Consider the following 18,278-nt stretch of genomic DNA (forward strand, 5'->3'; position numbering starts at 1 on the left):
TCCCAATATAAAGTTTATAAAGTTTCCTGTGGGAGGATGAGGCTGAAAATCCACATGGTGAAGATTCTGAAGAAGACACTCATGATTACTAACCCAGAAACCCTTCTTCATACGACGTTTAAGCATACACTTAGAGGTGTGGCACTTTCTTTTATTGTTAGGTTTGTTTTCAAAAGATGGATTTTATCTTAGGGAGGAGTAAGGCTTGTTTGTGTCCGTCATACAGTGTGAAAAAAAAACAAAACAATTCATATTATTTATTACAACTTTTACCAAAGCAAGAAACAGCTAAATATAAAAACATGTACAACCAAAACTGTCTATTTTTAACACAGTTTGAAACGAATTAAAATCTTTATTTGTTAAACACAAAAGTGGTGCATTTTATTGGTTTTCAGGCATGCTAAAACTAGCTTTGTATAGAACATGCATACAATCTGAAACCTTGAATAAGTGATTCTACATTGATTAAAGAAAACTTTGATAATCGTCTGTGAAACATTTGAAATGCTTCATGTTTATTATACAGTAATAAGATTCAGTCTTATCTAAAGCTTCACTTGTGACATGTTTCTTTCTCCAGTTTAACAAACAGTCATTTACTAAAACAAGTGTCAAGTCTTCCAAAGTAAAAAAAACAGACGTTTTTAAATTTTTTACAACTATGGCTTTTTAAGAAATCATTAATTACTATAATAATTACTAAATTTTGTTTTAAATTAATAATCTTGGAGCAAAGTTGTTTCAGTATTCCTTATGGTGGTCCTTGTCATGACTTCAGATGAGCTGTCAATTTGAAAGACAGGAAGATGTTTTATTCAAATCATATACACCATTGATCAGTAATGCTGAAAATAAAATTCAATACTTTACCCTTTTCACGAGATTTCCTAATTTGAGTCATTCTTAAGGTCATTGTAGATTGTCTTTACCACTGCGAACTCTGCTGAAACATCTAACAAAGCAGGTTTTGATTAAATGTAACATCAAATATTTACAGAATGTCTTTCAGGCCACATTTTAAACACAAATAAGTCTTGATTTACCTGGAATCGAATGACCGTCTGATCTGAGTGAGAGGTCAATGGAGTTGTTCAATGTGTCGTCCATTGTTTTCAAAATTTCCACCTAATTTAACATTAAAATCTTTATTTTTAGGTAGAAGTCTAAAGCTGGATTAAAGACAAACTAATTTACACATGCAGCACCCTCTGCAATTACTCATATATGTATGAGTAATTGCAGGGGGAAATCAATAGATTTCCTTTTTAGATTCTTTTTGCTAAAGAATCTAAAAGAATAAAAAAAAATTTAGATTCTTCTAAAGAATATAAAAGATTTTTTGCACAAAACAAAGTTTTAATAAACTCAATTTATTAAAAGTTTTAATACACTTTGTTTTGTGCAATACCATAATCTAAGACTGCCACACTTATCGATGTATCTGGTCTTATGAAAAAGCAGGACTTTCAGTCAGACATGTTGTCTAGGATCTTTTACTACAAATTTATTGCCAGAAAAACCACATTAAGGTTTCTGACTGGAAGTGTGTAAATTGGTCATATAGAAATTGAGCTTTCCAAGCTGCAAACACTCCAGGTTAATGTGAAATACAACAAACGATAGCTAGAAAATAGTACCTCATGCCCTGTTAGGTTAAGATTTCTAATGCTGTGGGCCATTTTATTCTACTGAGTACTGTGGGTACCTTATTAGATTGCATGGCATCATGGAGGACTTTGTTTCTGATATACTTTTTACACAGATAGTTCAGATTTAGCTCTTGCTGGGCAGCATAGATGCTGTTTCAATATCAAAATAAGGACAAACCCTTAAGCTCAGCAGGTGGTTCAGCATGACGTTTTTAGCCTGTGCAAACATGGTGCCCTTTGATACAAGAACATGTCTTGAGACTGTTTCTCTCATTTTCTGCAGCATACCAGGACCCGAGTATCCTGCTGCAGCTGCAACACAGAGATCAATCACAATTGGTAAGAAAGTTTTTAAATATGTTTTACTGTAAAATAAAGTTTTTGTAATGATAGAAATTCTCACTCTTGTAGCACTCTTGCATGGTCTCCTCAATTGTCTCTGTCAGGCTGTTGTACATTATTTTCTTTTGATCTTTAATCTTTTTGTTCAGCTTTTTCTTAATTTTTTCCTCCTGTGAGACAAGTAAGAAAAGGAATTTTACCATGAAAAAAACTAAAGAGAAAATAGCTTTTTTTTTAAATCTCATAAACTGTTCCAATGCTAAATGAAAGATGTATGTGCTATACATCTTTTCTCTATCATTTACCTCAGTCTGGAGAAAAATCAGCTGCAGTTTCACATCTTTGTACTTTTCCTTCAGACTTTCAGTTTTAAGTGAAAACTTGTCAATGGCACCATTGAATGGGCCACATTTTCGTTCATTTCTGAAACATTTTGATATGTTGAAGTCATTCACAAATGGTACTTTATCATAATTTTCTTTTAATATACCCTTGTATTGTGGATGTACAAATTTTACACTTTCATCAGAGTTGAACAATACTTTTCATGCGTATTAAGTTCTTACGGGAAGGTTTTCCTGAATTCCTCATCAATGCTGTCAGTCAGGAACGAAGAGAGTTTCATGTTGAGGTTTATTTGTTTTCCCTTTTTGGGTTTGTAGACTCCACCACTTTTGAAAACACACTTTAATGTTCTGTGATAACCACTACCACTCTTTCCCTTAAAAACAAGGCATCATTTCAAGCACAACAGAAAATTTAAATTAACTCTGTGGTTACTGCCAAGCACCATACCCGAGGATATAGGAAGTTATGCAGCTTTTTTTCACATGAGAATTTAGCTCGTTCAACCCCTTGACACAGGTGTTTCTCAAAAACCAGGCAAGCTCTTCCCATTTCTCTTTGGACTGGACCAAGTTGAAGGGCCATGTTTCTCTCAAGCTTTTCACATACTTCTGTGTGTAGTCCAGGCTGAAAAAGACAACTCCTTGTTAGCACATGCTGTAAAAACTGGTAGCTGTTTATGACAGAGTAATTAATCTTGCCTCTGAAACTTGTTTTAATAATAATAATAATAATAATAATAATAATAATAATAATAATAATAAAAAGAAGAAGAAGAAGAACAAGAAGAAGAAGAAAAAGAAGAAGAAGAAGAAATAAACAGGTTATTCAAAAACGTCTTTCAAGATCTTAAATGATGCTGCACAATAATCCATCCATCTTCCAACAAAGACACAGACTGGACAAACAATCATGCATATATATACACACACCCTAACACCTAAGGAAAATTTAGAGAGATCAATCAACCTGATGGTCATATTTTTTGACTGTGGGAGGAAGCTGGAATAGTTTGAAAGAGCTGCACAATAATTAAATTAATAAATAAAAAGAAATATCAAATGACATGCAGAAAATGGCAATTAAGAGCATTACATATTAAAAAGTGAACTGGCTTTGAAAATAGATAGAAAATTTGTGTTGCAGCTGATACTGGAGGTGAGATAGCCTACTCAACTTTAAACTTCCAATCTAATGGTAGAAATGAGAGAGACAAAAAACTTGGGTCTCAGTCTGTGAAGAAGTGATGATGTGCAGAAACATCAGTGATGTGGAGGTGAAAGGTCATGGAGAGACCTTGAAGTTTGAGGAAACTCACCTCTTTTCTTAACCTGGCTCCATGAATCAAAGAGAGAATCCCATCAGCTCCAGAAACATAGTTCAGCGTCTCTGAGTGACTGTCATTGAGATTTTGCAAAAAATCTTGAAGCTTGGGGATTTCTGTGAAAGCAAAACCATTATTAACTCTTATTTCAACAGTGTCACAGTCAGAGTGGTGAGAGTTACCAACAAAGTGCTCAGAGAAATGAGAAATTTAACATACCAGTGTTCTCTGCACTGAGAACCTTTGGTTTCAGAAACTCCTTGGAGCTCACTGTGTACACTTTGAAAGAGTCATCACCGAAGTGTTTCTAGATAAAACAGATTTTGTTCTTTTTATTTATTTACTTATTTAGACATATTTCTTTTAGTTGTTGTCTTGACATGCGAAGCTCACCTTAATCTTGTGTAGCTTGTTGAATTCGTTGTGCACCGCGTCCTTTACTTTAATGTTTCTTCTGAGGATTTCGGCCTGAAGATCAGCTGAGCTGATGGAAAAAGACATATTGATCCTTAGAGTTGCTTCAGCTGAAGAATTTTGATTCTACACATAATCCTGATCCATCACAAATCCTATTTATTGACAAGTTCAACCTTTATAGTTTAGAGGATGAAGATTTGTGAACGAGACTCCAGTTGTGTTTCCCAATTACTAATTTTTAAGAGCATGTCTTAAATATTCAATTTAATTGCTCACTTTTATGACCTCATCTCACTTACTGATCAGTCGAGTCAATAACATCAGATTTTGTGCAGATAAAGTGAATGTCTCTGCACTCCCCACCGTTTCCTAGGAGACTACTGACACTCTTCAAGATTTCCCAGGATTCTTTCTCTGTTGCTGCTCTGTTGATTTCAGTGACAATCCACACAGTAGAGCAGTTTCCAACAATCTGGAACAGATATAAAGATATAATGATCGATAATATGTGTTGATATGTTTCTGTTTTCTTTATATAGCAATACGTTACCCCTTTCCACATTGTATCTCTGCTCTTGTTACGGTCTCCATTTCCAGGAAGATCCACAAGAGTGATGTGTTGGGGAAAATCATGTGGCACTTTGACAGTCACACACTTCACAAGAGGCCAATACCACCTCTTTATGCCTCTTTCTCCTCCATGATTTGATTCAGTTCTTGTGTATTTAATCATTTTAGCAGATAGCTCTTTAGCCTGCAAAAAATGGAAAGAAGGTAAACATGGGAAATTGGTTTAATTTGCAAGAATAAGTTTACAAATTTCATTGAGAAATGTTCCTCTCCATAAAGTATGGAGGCTAAGGACTTGCAAAACCAGAAATAATATGGAAAATGGTTGTTGGGCTCAATTAACATTTTTAATTGAGTTAATCGCAAGGTCTGTAATTAATTAATTGCAAATAATCACATTTTAATTGAAAACTATAAGGAACATTTTTAATTCAACACCCCTTTTTGCTGCTAAATTATTGAATAGACAGATACGCTTGACAAGAAAGATATTTATTGTTTTCACTTTGTTGTTTAGGTTATTCAACCAGAAACATATTGGTGCAAAGTGCTGTTATACTTCAACTTTCAAATATTTCACAAATTCCTGATCATTCCTGTAACTTCTTTGAAAATATACTTATTTAAAAATATGAACTGCAGACAGTGACATTATTTATCGACTTAGTCCACAAATTAGTACTTGAATAAACACAGAAATATAGTACATGAGCTGCTGTGCATAAACAATTTCTGTTTAAATGTGGGTGTGTGTCTTGCAAAGCAGGAGATGGAAACTTCTGCGCAAATATTTAGCTTTGGGTGTGATTTGTAAAGGAAAATTGAAGAGTCATGTGTTCAACCAGCTGCTTACATACACACCTATCGGGTGTTTACATACGCATACATACTTTTAGAATGGATCCTACACAATCCTTTATAAATAAGATCCATTGTGTTTTTATTAAAGAGGATGGGCAGCATTAGATGTTCAGGTTGCACATTGTTGTCAGCAAACCTTCTCTCCATGTTTCATACATTCCTAACAACATTTGTGGCCATTTTCAAGTGGTTTAACTTCATATATTAATAAAATATAACTAAACTGCCATTGTCTTTCCTTATTATTTGTGGCATATAAATGATTAAATGAAACCACTTATATATTTCTAGTTATTCCTGATTTTGTCTGTCCCGGTTTTCCATAGTAACACTTTCAACAATCCATTCACAATTTCACTCTTACTGTTTCACATGAGAGTATCTTTTCTGTCGATTGAAGAAATTCTGGTATTTCTTTAAAATATTTCGGATCCATTAGTTGTTCAGAAGATCTCTCTTTCCATTCCTCTCCATAGAGTGCCGATAGCTTATCAGCAACATCCTGATAATCATCATCCTCATCATCTTTTTTCTGATCTGTGGTATTCTCTTGAAGCTGACTCACTGACCACAACTCATCTTTCCATTCCTAAACGTAAAATAAAATCATGATTAGCTCTAATACATTGTGATTCTTCAGTTCTTCATGTGAAATAGGAAGGAATATTTATATAGTTCCTTTACCTCTTTTGTGATAAATTCAATATGTGCCTCATACATTGTGTTACACATGTTCGCCTCCACTTTTATCATGACTGAAGTACATGCATTGACATCTCCCGACGGCAAAAGTTCCCTCTCGTCAATGACAGCGTTTATCAAACTGGTCTTTCCAGCTCCAGTTTTACCAAAAACACCAACCAGTTCTCTTCTGTCTGTCTCCAGATTCCTGATTTTATCCCTGTGAAAAGATAAAGATGTGTTGATTTATTAACTTTTAAAACATATTTATTGATGTGCAGGTTTTAGCATTTGTATTTGTATTTAGAACTGTATTGTAACAGGAATCTGAACCTGAGAATATTAACTTTTGAAGTCTTTTGTAAATACAAGGAGGTTGGAAAAGATTTTGAAAGATTTTGTAGAAACATATCTGTTAGGATGAGGAGGCATTTTACTTGTTCCATCATTACACAGCAAATACAGTCATCAACAACTGGGGGAAATATGAAACAACAGCAACATAAAGACTGAAACTCTTCAGAAATTTCAGGATATTATTTTTTGTGTTGTTAATGTAGCAATTGTCATGATCCGTGTTTTTCTGTATAGTTATTTTGAGATTGTCTGTGTTTAGTCCTGTTTCCCTGAGTCTCTGTGTTGTCCTGTCAGCCCTTGATTGTTCCTAGGTGTGTGTTGTTCCCTTGATTATCTCCCTGTGTATTTAAGTCCACCTGTTGTCTCTGTCTCTTGTCAGGTCCTTGTCTAATGTCTTAGTACGTCTCAGCAATCCAGTAGAACTGCATAGTCCTGGTTAGCTTCGCTCTCTTCTCAGTCTTGTTGTCAGTGCTACCGGTCTTTAGCTGTGTGCTAACTTCTCCGCCGTGCCGCCTGTTTTGGACTATTGAGCTTCATCATTAAATTCATCATCATCTTCACCATAACCTGGGTCTCTGCGTCTCTCCTCACCACCTCAACCACACCCATATGACAACAATAGTAAATTGTATTTTCCACATGCCTGGATCAGTGGGATTGAAAAACAAAAGCGTCTTCAGACTTGACTAAAATCTCCACAAAACTTGAAGAACAGTTTGTGGTCAGACCTGTAGTTTGTAAAGTGCAGTTTAGCCTGTGCATTAGAAATATGTTTGCATCCTTCAGGAGTTGGGGTTTGGTTAAATGAAGTGTATGATTCTTGCCATAAATGTTTCACTTCCTCAAACTCAAAGTTTTCTGTATATTCAGACTTCCATATTACTTAGCAATACCATCTGTGTTTGAGTCCAGCCATCAGATGGTGAGGCTGCCCAAATGAGCTCTCTGGCCTCCGGATTTCCTTAAGAGATGTTGATCCCCTTATTTACTACATTTACCTAAAGTGATCAGGCAAACAAGTCATCCTTTACTAGAGACAAAGGTAGAAGAACCTTCTTAATGAACATGGTTTGGTTTGCAATTGTCCATTAAAAAAAAAAGATTTTAGAGGTTAAAACAAAACACAAAGAGCAGGCCTTTGTGTTTTGAGAAAGACGAGGAGTTAAGGGGGAAGCGGTAGGATGCAGATGAGAGAAGAGACTCTTAACAGATAATGATTGCTTTGTATGGGACAGCCAATAGACTGATCCCGCTCTTGTTCTGGTAGCCATAGCCCAAAAGACCAAGGTAATCTGAATAGAAATCATAACAACTCCTCAAGCAGACACCAAATGTACTCACCTTAGGAAAGAATTCAGCTGTGTGTTTTCTTGATAGTGTAGTTTAACCAAAACATCTGTCATTACATTTTTCACATCAGACTTTATCCTTTGTTCTGTTATTAAAACAAATAAGAGAAAAAATACATTTGACCTGGCTTTCACACAGTGATAACACATTTCATAAATCAGACAAAGTTTTGAATATTGACAACAAATGCATCATAAACTGTGAGGTGAGAGTGGTTTAACACTGAGTTCTGCATGCGATCATCTGAACAAGATGCTGTTCCTGCTATCTCTGTCTGAACTTGCTCACATTCCTGTGGTTTGAAGTTTCTGTTATTTTTTTTGCATTAGATGTGTTTCTAAACAACATACACCTCTAATTTATTCACAATCACAGTACTAGTTATGAGTCATCCAACAAAAATAATTAAATTTGCAACTGACATCTGCAAATTAACATCTGCAGTAAAATTAACTCAATTTTAATGCTTTGTAAGTTGGATTGTGACAGCCTGTCATCCTCTTTACTGCCTGTTTGCCATGCTTTTGAAGAATTACCTGGCAAGGATGGTGACATACTCCTGCGAAACCGTTTTGCTGTTGGTTCCCTTTTGTTTAACTCCTCCTGATCCAGCTTTCGCTTTCCTTTTTTTGAAAAGAGAAAATGTCGTATTTCTCAGTCGGATTTGCTTTTGCAACAAGTTACATATGTAAGAAACTGTAATTCTCACCTGCATCACTTGTGGATGGCTGTACCTGAGAATGAACATATTTATTTAACTATCTTCACATAATGTAATGGGAAAAACACTTTTTAAGCTTTTGTAATGCAGCAACTAATTCACCCCTTAGTAGACAGTAAAGAGAGATTTAGTATCTCTAGCAAAATTGTTAAAAGCTGATCACTGAATCATAATTACAGTTAAAAGGTAGAAGTCTCAACAACTGTTATGTGCTTTGGGCACATTGTGATGGTTTTTGTCTATTTTTTCTTTGTTTTCTTGACTTTAGTTGAATGACCTTTTGTTAATATATTTTGAAAGAGTTTGGATATTTTTTTTATTTTTGGTCATTTGATTATGTTAATTTGTGATGCTGTTGGTTCGCCTATAAATAGGCTGGGTTTCGGCTTGTTGGTGATCCACCGTTCAGCTCGCTCCACCACCACCGGGGACGCGTCCTGACGCAGCGCGCGAAAGTCCAGTCGTTGTGGGCCGCAGCTGACGTTTCCAGCCTGCCATGCGGTATTGCTGTTTGCTTTTGTTTGTTTGCTTTTTCATTGTGATTTTAGCCTGGTGGGACCGGTTGTCCTGGTTTCGGTCTTTCTTTTGTATTAGGTCATTTTTTGGTTTAGTTCGGTACTAGTAGGGGCTCCGACGGCCCTTTATAGGGTTGGCCCCCTGCTGTACTGTTTTGTTCTGTTTGATCGGCTCACCAGGTCCAACTTTCTGTTACTACTTTTGGGGTTTTGTTTTTCTTTTTTTGGGGACACGGGAAACTGAGGGCATTTAACTTTCTTTTTCTTCACAGAAAATCAGAAGCCATTGGTGGACGTAACAACAACTCATATTCAATGTCCTTTTGTTCTCAGCTAATAATGCAGCATATTGTCCTCAAAGTTTCACAACTGCAAAACCCTTAGGTCAAAGCACTTAAAAAGAAGGAAACTAAATTATGAGACGAGTGACATGATTTAATTTCCTGTGAACAGAGGAATACACTTTTTTTAATTATTATTTTTGCATACACTAATGCTGTAAAATAATTCACTTTTTGGCCAACTGAGTTTATCTTTCACTTACAAGTTATGCAGGTTCTGGAAAGACGGACATCTTTTGCTTCTATTTTTGCTGAAAAAATACAGTTGAAGCAATCTGATTTTCATCTATGTTAAAGTTCTAAACCTGAGGCTGACCAGAAGCAACAACATCAACACAAACACTAACTGTGATGTAAAAGGAGGTGATGAAAATTGATCTTCCTCCAAAGACAGTCAGTCTTCAAAACTTTCAGAACTGCTAGTCTAAGGCTTGGAGACATTTATTTATGAAGAATGGGAGTTTGCTGTGACAGCATGTAGTTTAGGCTCAGCTTAAGTGCAGGAATATTAAGGAACAGTGTAGGGATAGTTTACACTCATTCCAGGGGAGAAGATATAAGCCTCCTTGTCTTTAGTTGGTGTGATGTGCAGAGACCCTGGATGACATATTTGATTAAGAACTTAATGAAAGATGAGTTATTTTAAAAATTATTTAAAACAAAATATAAACCACTTTGTGTAAAACAGCCAGGTATTCAACATAGATAATTGAAATTTAGCTACAGACAAAACTGTCATACTTACCTCAGCCTGAACAGCTGTGTTTTTCGGCTCCTGTTCAATCCAAATAAAATAATGTAGTGATATACAGGTAAAACATTAATGTTATAATTTCAATCCAACTCAGTGTTTTTATTGATTGCTGTAATTAACATTTAGTGTAATCTGTTGATCTTACTGGTACAGTTATAGGCAATGTCTCCTCATTTCTGTGTTGTCCTTCCTGGAGACAAGGACATTGATGTCATTTGCAAATGTCCAAGAATCCATAAGATTATCGTCAGTGTTGTGACTATAATGTATAATGCATTATATATTGACTATAATTATATATTTAGTTTTACTTATAAGCACAATCTAAAAGTTTGGGTGAAATTCAATATATTTGCATAGATTGTGAATGGTGTTACTAAAACAAGCCTGCATGTCATGTAGTGCAGCAAATTACCTTTAACAGTCTCAGTTTCTTTCTGAAATCTGCTCTTGGTCCCACTTTGGAAAACAATTTTTCAATGTCTTGATCCTCGAGGCAGTACAGATTTTTCTTGTTAATGCCTTGTTCTTTAATGAAAAAAGTGGTTTGTTAATAAGTGATGAAAATTAAATTTTAAAGTTGAATAAGATGTTTCATAAAGAGCAGGGTTACAAATGTCTTAGACTCAAAATAATAAAGGCCGTAGTTGGTCTTTACAACATCAGTAGTTCAAGAAATCAGTGACTTGAAATTGGATGTTTCTGTGATGTTCACATGGTGTTCTGTGTTTTTGTTTTTGTTTGAGCTTATCCATGTCACACCCCTCATCCCCGTTATTCCCCGCACCTGTGTTACTCCCTGATTGTTTCCCTTCTTAAGCCCTTCTCAGTCACTACCAAGCCGCCAGATTCTCGAACGCTTTCAGCTAGTAGTTTTCCAGCACTCCTGTCTCGCCCTCATCGTTTCTACCACGCTTTGTTCCACGGATCTACCCCTTTTGCCTCGCCCTTGTCGGACTGTTGCTATTTGCCCTTCGGATCTCGATCCACGCCTGTCTCGTAGACTCTGCTCACGGATTCTGCTCTCTGTCCCACTGTGCATGACCTCAGCTCGTCTGACTAAGTATTCGGATCTGGATTTGGCCCTTCTGCTGTTTCACCCAGTAGTGCGCTGCCCAGTATCAGCGCTTCCCCTCTCCAGGCGCTTCCTCCTGCGCCCTGCGTCAGCGCAGCATCTGCTGTCTCCTCGTCCCTCAGCTGATCACCGCTGTACCGGACCGCCAAGCCAGGTTAGTGTTCCCTTCATACACACTAACAAGATCCCTTCATTGCTATCTCTCCAGTCACCGATCTCTCTTCTCCGCCCCCTTCGCAGTGCTGCAGCTGACGATCCAGTGTGTCCGGCTTTAGCTGCTTTTTAATAAATATTTGAGTTTTCTGCTCACTCCTGTGTCGTGGCTGAATTTCTGGGTCCCTCTAGTGAACCATTACAGTTTCTGTTTGCCCAAAAGGGCATGTCAATGATTTTGTCAGGGCCAAACGTTACATTTGAATTTGCGCTGAATTTAATTGATTTTTTAACAGCAAAATCCATTGGTATTGTTGTAACATCTTTGATAACACAGCGACATTCAGCGCTTAACACTAAGATTGTTTGTAATGTCATAATTTGCAGCCAGTAAACAATACTTCTGGTATGGTCCATGATGTTCACACTTAGTCATTTACATGCTAATGATGCATCCACATTTTTTTTTAAAGGAAGAAATTAACCTGTTGCTATAGCAACATTTTATTCCTAAAATGTGGGAGGTGCACTACTTTATGTACATTTAATGAATAGAAACATAAAATCCTACATCAAGACATCATTAATTTTTACAAAATTACTGATTCCACAACTATTATTATCCCTAAAACAACTTTTTTGTTTTACCTTTTATCGTCCCTCTGTATTTCATATAATCTACAATTCATAACCACAAGCTTTTATGTCTAGGAGACCTGACACTGTTGATGTAATTCATGTGAAGTCGTTTGGCATCTTGAATCTTTCTGTTTTAGGTCTGGTGTGTTGCACGCTGACTTTTCTGTGATTATTGTATTGTCTTGCTTAATAAGCACATTTATGTCAGAATCTTGCTTTATATATAATGAGGTGTAAAGGATTTGTTGTAATAACTACAGCTTTAAGTGCCACATTTATGCATAAAAAAATGATATAACAGCTGGTTAAGTGGATTGACATAGATTGAATTTCTTTTGCAATATAAAGATGTTGCATTTCCTTAAAACACTATAGTAAAGAAATGCTATACTTGACCTCTAAATGTTTCTATCCACTCGCTTAGGCCCCAGTCATTTAATATCTTGCAAACAAAGTCATCCATGACGTAAACAAGAAACTGAAAGAGAAAGCGTGATGTCTTAATCAGCAGCTTAACATATTTTCATGTAGTTAGAATAATCTGTACAAAACTCCAATTTAAAACTTAAAAAGGAAAAGTCTTACCTGTTAATGAAACTGACGAAGACAAAAGATTTTAGGTCAAAAAGGAGGTAAGTTTTGAAAACAATTTAAAATCTGAAGTGGAATTTCACCAGATTATCTGCAAAGAGGCTGTTCACTGTTTCTGAAAACAGAGAAGGAAGGTGTGGAAGATTTCTGACAAAAGAGGAGGGAAAACATTAGAGGAGTGGCTTCTAATGTGTAGCTGAGTGCTTATTCTTTACCACAAAGATAAAATGACTAAGCTGTCAATGTTTTTAAGAGTTTAAAATGATAAGTTTTGCTTTCCTCATCTTTTTTCCTAGTTAATCATTTGCATAACTTCTTTAAAATGTTATCTTATGTAACCTCGTTCTGTTTTCCTTTGTTTCTTTGCACCAGGAAATATATGCAAACTTTGCTTTGCATCAACATGCACATTGCACACACCTTAAATTCCAACCTCATACATGGTTTCGTTTTAGATTAATTTGGATAAATTTCAGCTTATGAAAAAAAAGGTCTACCAGTCTTCTCTTATGTCATGACCTCAGGATTTACGTTATATTTGGTTTGTGCATCTCCTGTTTTCTTTATTCTGAGTATTTAAAAGAAGTGGATATAAACTTGACCTGCTAGTCTTTTAGAGTCCTTCCTTTCCTATGTCAAAACATGCTTGATCAGGAGAAAGGAAAGTTGGAAAAAATCTCACTCCATGTAGATTCTAGAGACCATTACCAGGACCAAGATGAAAAAAGTCTGAGTGGGATAGATGGAAATTAAAATCAGAAAAATGTAAAAACATTGGACATGTTGACAGACGTGATTCTCCACTAACTTTAAAAATGTAGTCATTTTAAAAAATCTTCAAAACCGCACCAGTGTACAGTGTGACATATATGTCACAATGAAGAAAAAAAAACATCTGTGTGCTGTATTATTAATGCTGTATCTGTTCAAGTTGGAACGTAGTGAACAGATCGGAATCAGACAGGAATCAGATGGGACCTGATTCATTTAGGATTAAAATCTGTTTCCATGGTCCAGCCTTCCTCAACAGGTCTCTGAATTTCTATCGGCTGCGCAACTTCACTTAATAAATTTAACCAATATTAAAAGCAAAACAAACTCTTTGTTCTGCTTTGCTTCCATCTCTGTGCTACGATCCGCGGTGGTCTTGTGCCATCCCTAAAATGATAACGCCCTGGGTGTTTGTCCATGTTGCTCAAACCACCACTGTCTGCACAACAGTAAACATAACAATTGAGATAATGCCCTAACGCTCAACTATGAACACTGACCAAGGAGCAACAAGCAAGAAGTAACCAAGCACAAGACGCTAACCGTGACTGCTCTCACCCTCTCTCCCGCTACATGAAGCCAGGCAGTCTGACACCATGGCAGACCACCATTACAGCTGCCACTTTGAACGAAAACAATGAAAGAGCCCTCTAACCCTATCCTTGGTATCAAATAATTAGAATAATGGATTATTTTTTGGTTTCTTTTCAGAAATGTCTGTAATAACTCACATTATGATTATAATAAGAGTAACTAATAAGTAATGGTTATTATAATATTATAAATGAATGCTAAATCAGAGAAACTAAAAGGTTATAAATGTGATTTTGACATTGAACTTGAAAATGGTGTAAAATGTGTAACTGTAATTAAAGGTCACTGTGATGTTGTGTTGGAGGTAGATGATAGGTGAAAGGTTAGGGGAAAAGAGGAAGTGATGGGAGAGCAGAGATGACCAAGGCCTTATTGCTGAACTTAAACTTTCCTAAGAAAAGGTTGGATGTAAGAGGACTGTTGAGCAACTCGGGGTCATTAGAACAGACATCAGGTCATAATGTCTCCAAGACGGTGATGGATATGTGATCATCGGTCCAAGTAGTCGGCCAATGAGACAGGCACAGCAAAAAAGCTAGCCAATGCAAATGCACCAAAAGGGTGGACAAATCCTTTATAAGGTGAGTGCAAAAGAGGAATCTTTGGTTGGCTCCTCCAGGCAGCTTCGAGCCAAGATCGAGATGGACAAAGAACTCTGCAGCTGAAGAAGAGCCGGAGCCACAGAGCCAAAGACTGTTCTGCACATGGGGACCAACCCGTTAGCCCCGCAACATGTGGCTTCAAATTGCACTTCTCTCACCAGCTGGGTTCGGGACCCCAAAGACAAAGCCAAAGACTAAGGCAAAGATGAAGATAAAGACAAAGATGAAGACAAAGGCAAAGAACAAAGGCAAAGATGAAGAACTGGTGTGTTCCTTCCGTGAGACCAGCTCGTCTACATCTCGATGGACCAGAAAGATCATGGGAGAAGGAGAAAGGAGCTACAGAGCTGCAAGACAAGAAGCTGAGGATTGCTATGCGCATGAGGAAGTTACCCTGAGGCCCGGGACCTGCTGCTCTAAGTCAGTACTCTTCCTGTACTGGGAGCCTCCTGCTGCTGCAACATCTTCTTCATCATCAGGCCAGTTCTGGGGTTCAAGATGCCAAACTCCGTTCGTCTCTCTCAAAGTTTCCCTTTTTTAGTTCACAGTGTCAGCATTAGGGAAAGATAGGCTAGATTATTGATTTTACTTATTTGATTATTTCTGTTACTGATTTAAGCCGTACTAACCCTTGCAAAATTGCCTTACTAATAAAATACTTTATATTAAGAAAATCTAAAAGATGTTGTGGACATTCAATTAATGAGTCACCTTAAAGTGCTTTGATGGTTGTAAAGTAGCTATGAAGTTTGATTCTAGGAGGGAAAAGTGGAAAATGTTTTATAGGTTGCTTTTGGCCCAAAACTGAAACAACACCCTTGGGACTCGCCCGAGTCACTAAAACCAACCTGGTTCACTAACAAGTGCAAGTTGTAATAAAGAGAAAGAGTAACCGTTAACAGGTGTGCTCTGTGAAACTAGTTGATTGCTGCTGCTCAATCTGGCTACTTCACAGGGTGAAAAAGGGTGGGACATCTGGATGGAGGTCGTCAGAAACCAGGCTAATCTTTCTCGACGCCAGCTTAAACAGAGTTTACTTCAGTTCTGGATCCTGGCAGATTTAGGAAACTCAATTCACCCGTTAGACAGAGAGCTGGTAGCACATCTCCCTCCTCTGACAGGGGGTGTTAGGATCTGGGGAAGGCTGGTTGGGGGGTCTCTAGTTTCTCCACCAGGGGGCATCCTGGGACCTTCTGGAGGGCGTGAACCTGGAGCTGCACACCTGCTGCCACTTACCATCGTTTGGAGGGGTTTATCAGGATGGAGCCGCCGACACTCCAGTGCCAGAGTGTTAGCCTGTGATGGTAATATCATTGTAGCTCACCTCCGACCATCTGTTCTCCGAGTAACCTCCTTTGTGCTGCCTTCTCCTAGGTTGTCGTTCTGTGAAGCCCTGAGTGTCTTCGAACTTCTACGAACCTGGTCAGATTACCTAAGATCCTCGAGACCCCGCGGAGTTTACCCGTTGGTGGCCACGTCCCCGAGACCAGCCCTCAGGTCTGTCGGCGGCAGATCCCTGGTCAAGCGGATCCCTTCCGGCACCTGTCTGAGATCTCCCTCCACTCACCTGTCCGCCCTCTAGAGATACTCACGCCCTTGTTCCAGCCTGCAGTTCCGGATCCTAGCGGTTCACCTCTCCGTGCTCAGACAGGCTCACCGGCAAGTAGGTCTCTGGCTGGACTGCAATCCCACGATCACTGCACCCCTCTTACCTGTCTTATCTCCACCCAGAGATCCAGAACCACGCAGACGAGCACCAGTTCCGGACCACCTTGTATACCTGTTAGCACTGTATTTAATAAATCACCATAACCATAACCCGTCTCCAGAGTGTGTTCTGCGCATGTGGGTTAGACAAATTAATCTCAACATGACAGGGGGAAGTAGAGAGAGAGAAGGGGGGGAGGTGTTGCGTTTCAATCGAAATATCCTACATAAGAAATTATGCTGATTGAACCTTGGATATAATTTGGAGCGAATTTTCTTATTTAAAACACTATTAATTTTATCTAATATTGTACATGTGGTTAAGTTTTAAAAATAGCATATTTTAAATGTATTTTTTTAACAGTACATCAGTTATGCTGATAGATTAAAACTTAATTTAATCAGAACAAGTTACCTGAAAATGACTAGATTAAAACAAAATGGTTTTTTGGTAACCTCATTCTGTTTAAACACTTAGCTTGCTGAAATTAGTAAAAAAAAAAAAGAATGTTTTCACAACAAAATTTTATTTCCTAGAAAACTGTTATTTCAATATTTAAAAATTCACCAAGTTCTGGTTTTGAGCTTAACTCATAATGACCCAACAAAAGAAGGCCTCTTTACTTCTTTGTTAAAAAATTATCAAGTGAAACAAGTGTAGCATTCAAGATGTCCTGCAGAGTCTGTAGATCTCTAATATGTTCATATTGAACTCCTTACTTTTTACAGTATAAACAAAATCCTACCTGTTTTTGATGTTCAGAACAAAACAGAAAAAAAAAACTGAAAAAGAAAAATATCTACAATAGTATGATATGAATTATGTGGCAGACTTTGTGACAATGACGAAGGGTGATCACGCAGCAACAAATGGGGCATTACATGCGGAACTGGAGAGCAGCAAGGTACAAAGGTTAGTAACAGACAGAGAGGCGTGGCTGAGTATGAAAAGACAGGACAGGAAGTAGACTTTGAAAAAGAGAAAACAAGCAAAATGTGTGTGTGGGATGTATGCTTGTTGCTATTTCTGTGGTGGTAGAGGAGCGAGTGCTCCTCAACACTCTGTGACTTTCTGTGGCTTCTTGGTTTGCTACTGTTTAATCAGTCTTACCTCCGGTGCCTGTTTCCTCTCCCCCATGTTGAATGTACACATTTAGTGTTCTTCTATCTCCTTTCCTTTTAAACTTTTTAACCACTATTAAGAGAGGATAAATTTAAAGCTTATTAACCCTTTTTAAAACCTTTTGACTCGTTATATCCTCTCATGCCCAGATTCAGAAAATGCAGTGCGCAAAAGAAACTGAGATCACACAGAGGTAACAGCATCCCAATAGTCAGCATTTATTCAAGAGAGATGCATACTGTCACAACAAGAGCACATTGTAACACATCACAAAACTCAAAGCACAAACAACACATGAGTTTACCTGAGAGAGGAAATGGACAAAAAAAATGGAAACGACAAACAAAAAACAAAGACGTTTTTGAGGAACTGTAAAAGCAATTCTGATTCGTTCCTCTGGGGCCCATACTTTTATTCAAAAGGGGGTTTTCTTTGTTTTAATTTATGTAAGTAAGGCATGTTGTTTCCCTTGTATGGTAACAACTAGTTTCAAATTACTAAGTTGGTACATCCGAAGCAATTTTATTACCTTCTGAGACTTGTTTAATTTCAGGGCTACGGCGCTTCAGATGTCATTTTTACATAGAAAAAAGTGAAAATACAAATACCCTGGCAGGTATGTTTTAGTTAATATGTTGCATATTTTTTTAAATGTCTACAGCTATAAAACTTGCTACATATAGTAAAAGAGGCAGAATGTAAAATCAACTTTTTTCAGCTTTCCATCATGTAATAATGTTATTTCCTCTTTGAAAACATAACTGGAGAGTTGCTTTGGTTCTTTTACCTGTGG

General features: G+C 37.3%; 1 protein-coding gene across 2 annotated transcripts; it reads right to left on the bottom strand.

Moving 5' to 3' along the window:
- Positions 1 to 135: 135 nt before the first annotated feature.
- On the bottom strand, positions 136 to 17,624 carry LOC106912842 (nuclear GTPase SLIP-GC-like). Of its 2 annotated transcripts, XM_088008350.1 has the most exons (24): positions 17,109 to 17,624; positions 12,683 to 12,835; positions 12,494 to 12,575; positions 10,646 to 10,758; positions 10,376 to 10,420; positions 10,222 to 10,260; positions 8,609 to 8,633; positions 8,436 to 8,522; positions 7,891 to 7,984; positions 6,196 to 6,412; positions 5,876 to 6,100; positions 4,631 to 4,834; positions 4,380 to 4,552; positions 4,057 to 4,147; positions 3,883 to 3,970; positions 3,658 to 3,779; positions 2,790 to 2,966; positions 2,561 to 2,715; positions 2,300 to 2,417; positions 2,056 to 2,164; positions 1,831 to 1,964; positions 1,047 to 1,128; positions 874 to 955; positions 136 to 786 (listed from the first exon to the last, which is right to left on the bottom strand). In XM_088008350.1, the coding sequence occupies exons 3-23, from the start codon at positions 12,558 to 12,560 to the stop codon at positions 891 to 893; spliced, it is 2,430 nt and encodes an 809-aa protein (XP_087864476.1). In that variant the 5' UTR covers positions 12,561 to 12,575; positions 12,683 to 12,835; positions 17,109 to 17,624; the 3' UTR covers positions 136 to 786; positions 874 to 890. The 2 variants fall into 2 exon arrangements, with proteins under 2 accessions (XP_087864476.1, XP_087864477.1); XM_088008351.1 differs by lacking the exon at positions 17,109 to 17,624 and having other exon boundaries at positions 10,222 to 10,251; positions 12,683 to 13,569.
- Positions 17,625 to 18,278: the final 654 nt, after the last annotated feature.

The sequence above is a fragment of the Poecilia mexicana genome, unplaced genomic scaffold (assembly GCF_051168715.1).
Source record: "Poecilia mexicana isolate PSO_F unplaced genomic scaffold, ASM5116871v1 scaffold_8, whole genome shotgun sequence".
Taxonomy (NCBI): Eukaryota; Metazoa; Chordata; class Actinopteri; order Cyprinodontiformes; family Poeciliidae; genus Poecilia; species Poecilia mexicana.

What these genes read in the sequence shown, in the direction of transcription:
- LOC106912842 (XM_088008350.1), bottom strand. Translation starts at nt 12,560, where the DNA reads ATGGATGACTTTGTTTGCAAGATATTAAATGACTGGGGCCTAAGCGAG. An exon ending in CATTGCCTATAACTGTACCA is followed by an intron (nt 10,261 to 10,375) that starts GTAAGATCAACA and finishes TATTTTATTTGG; the next exon opens with ATTGAACAGGAGCCGAAAAA. An exon ending in ACACAGCTGTTCAGGCTGAG is followed by an intron (nt 8,634 to 10,221) that starts GTAAGTATGACA and finishes GTTCATTCTCAG; the next exon opens with GTACAGCCATCCACAAGTGA.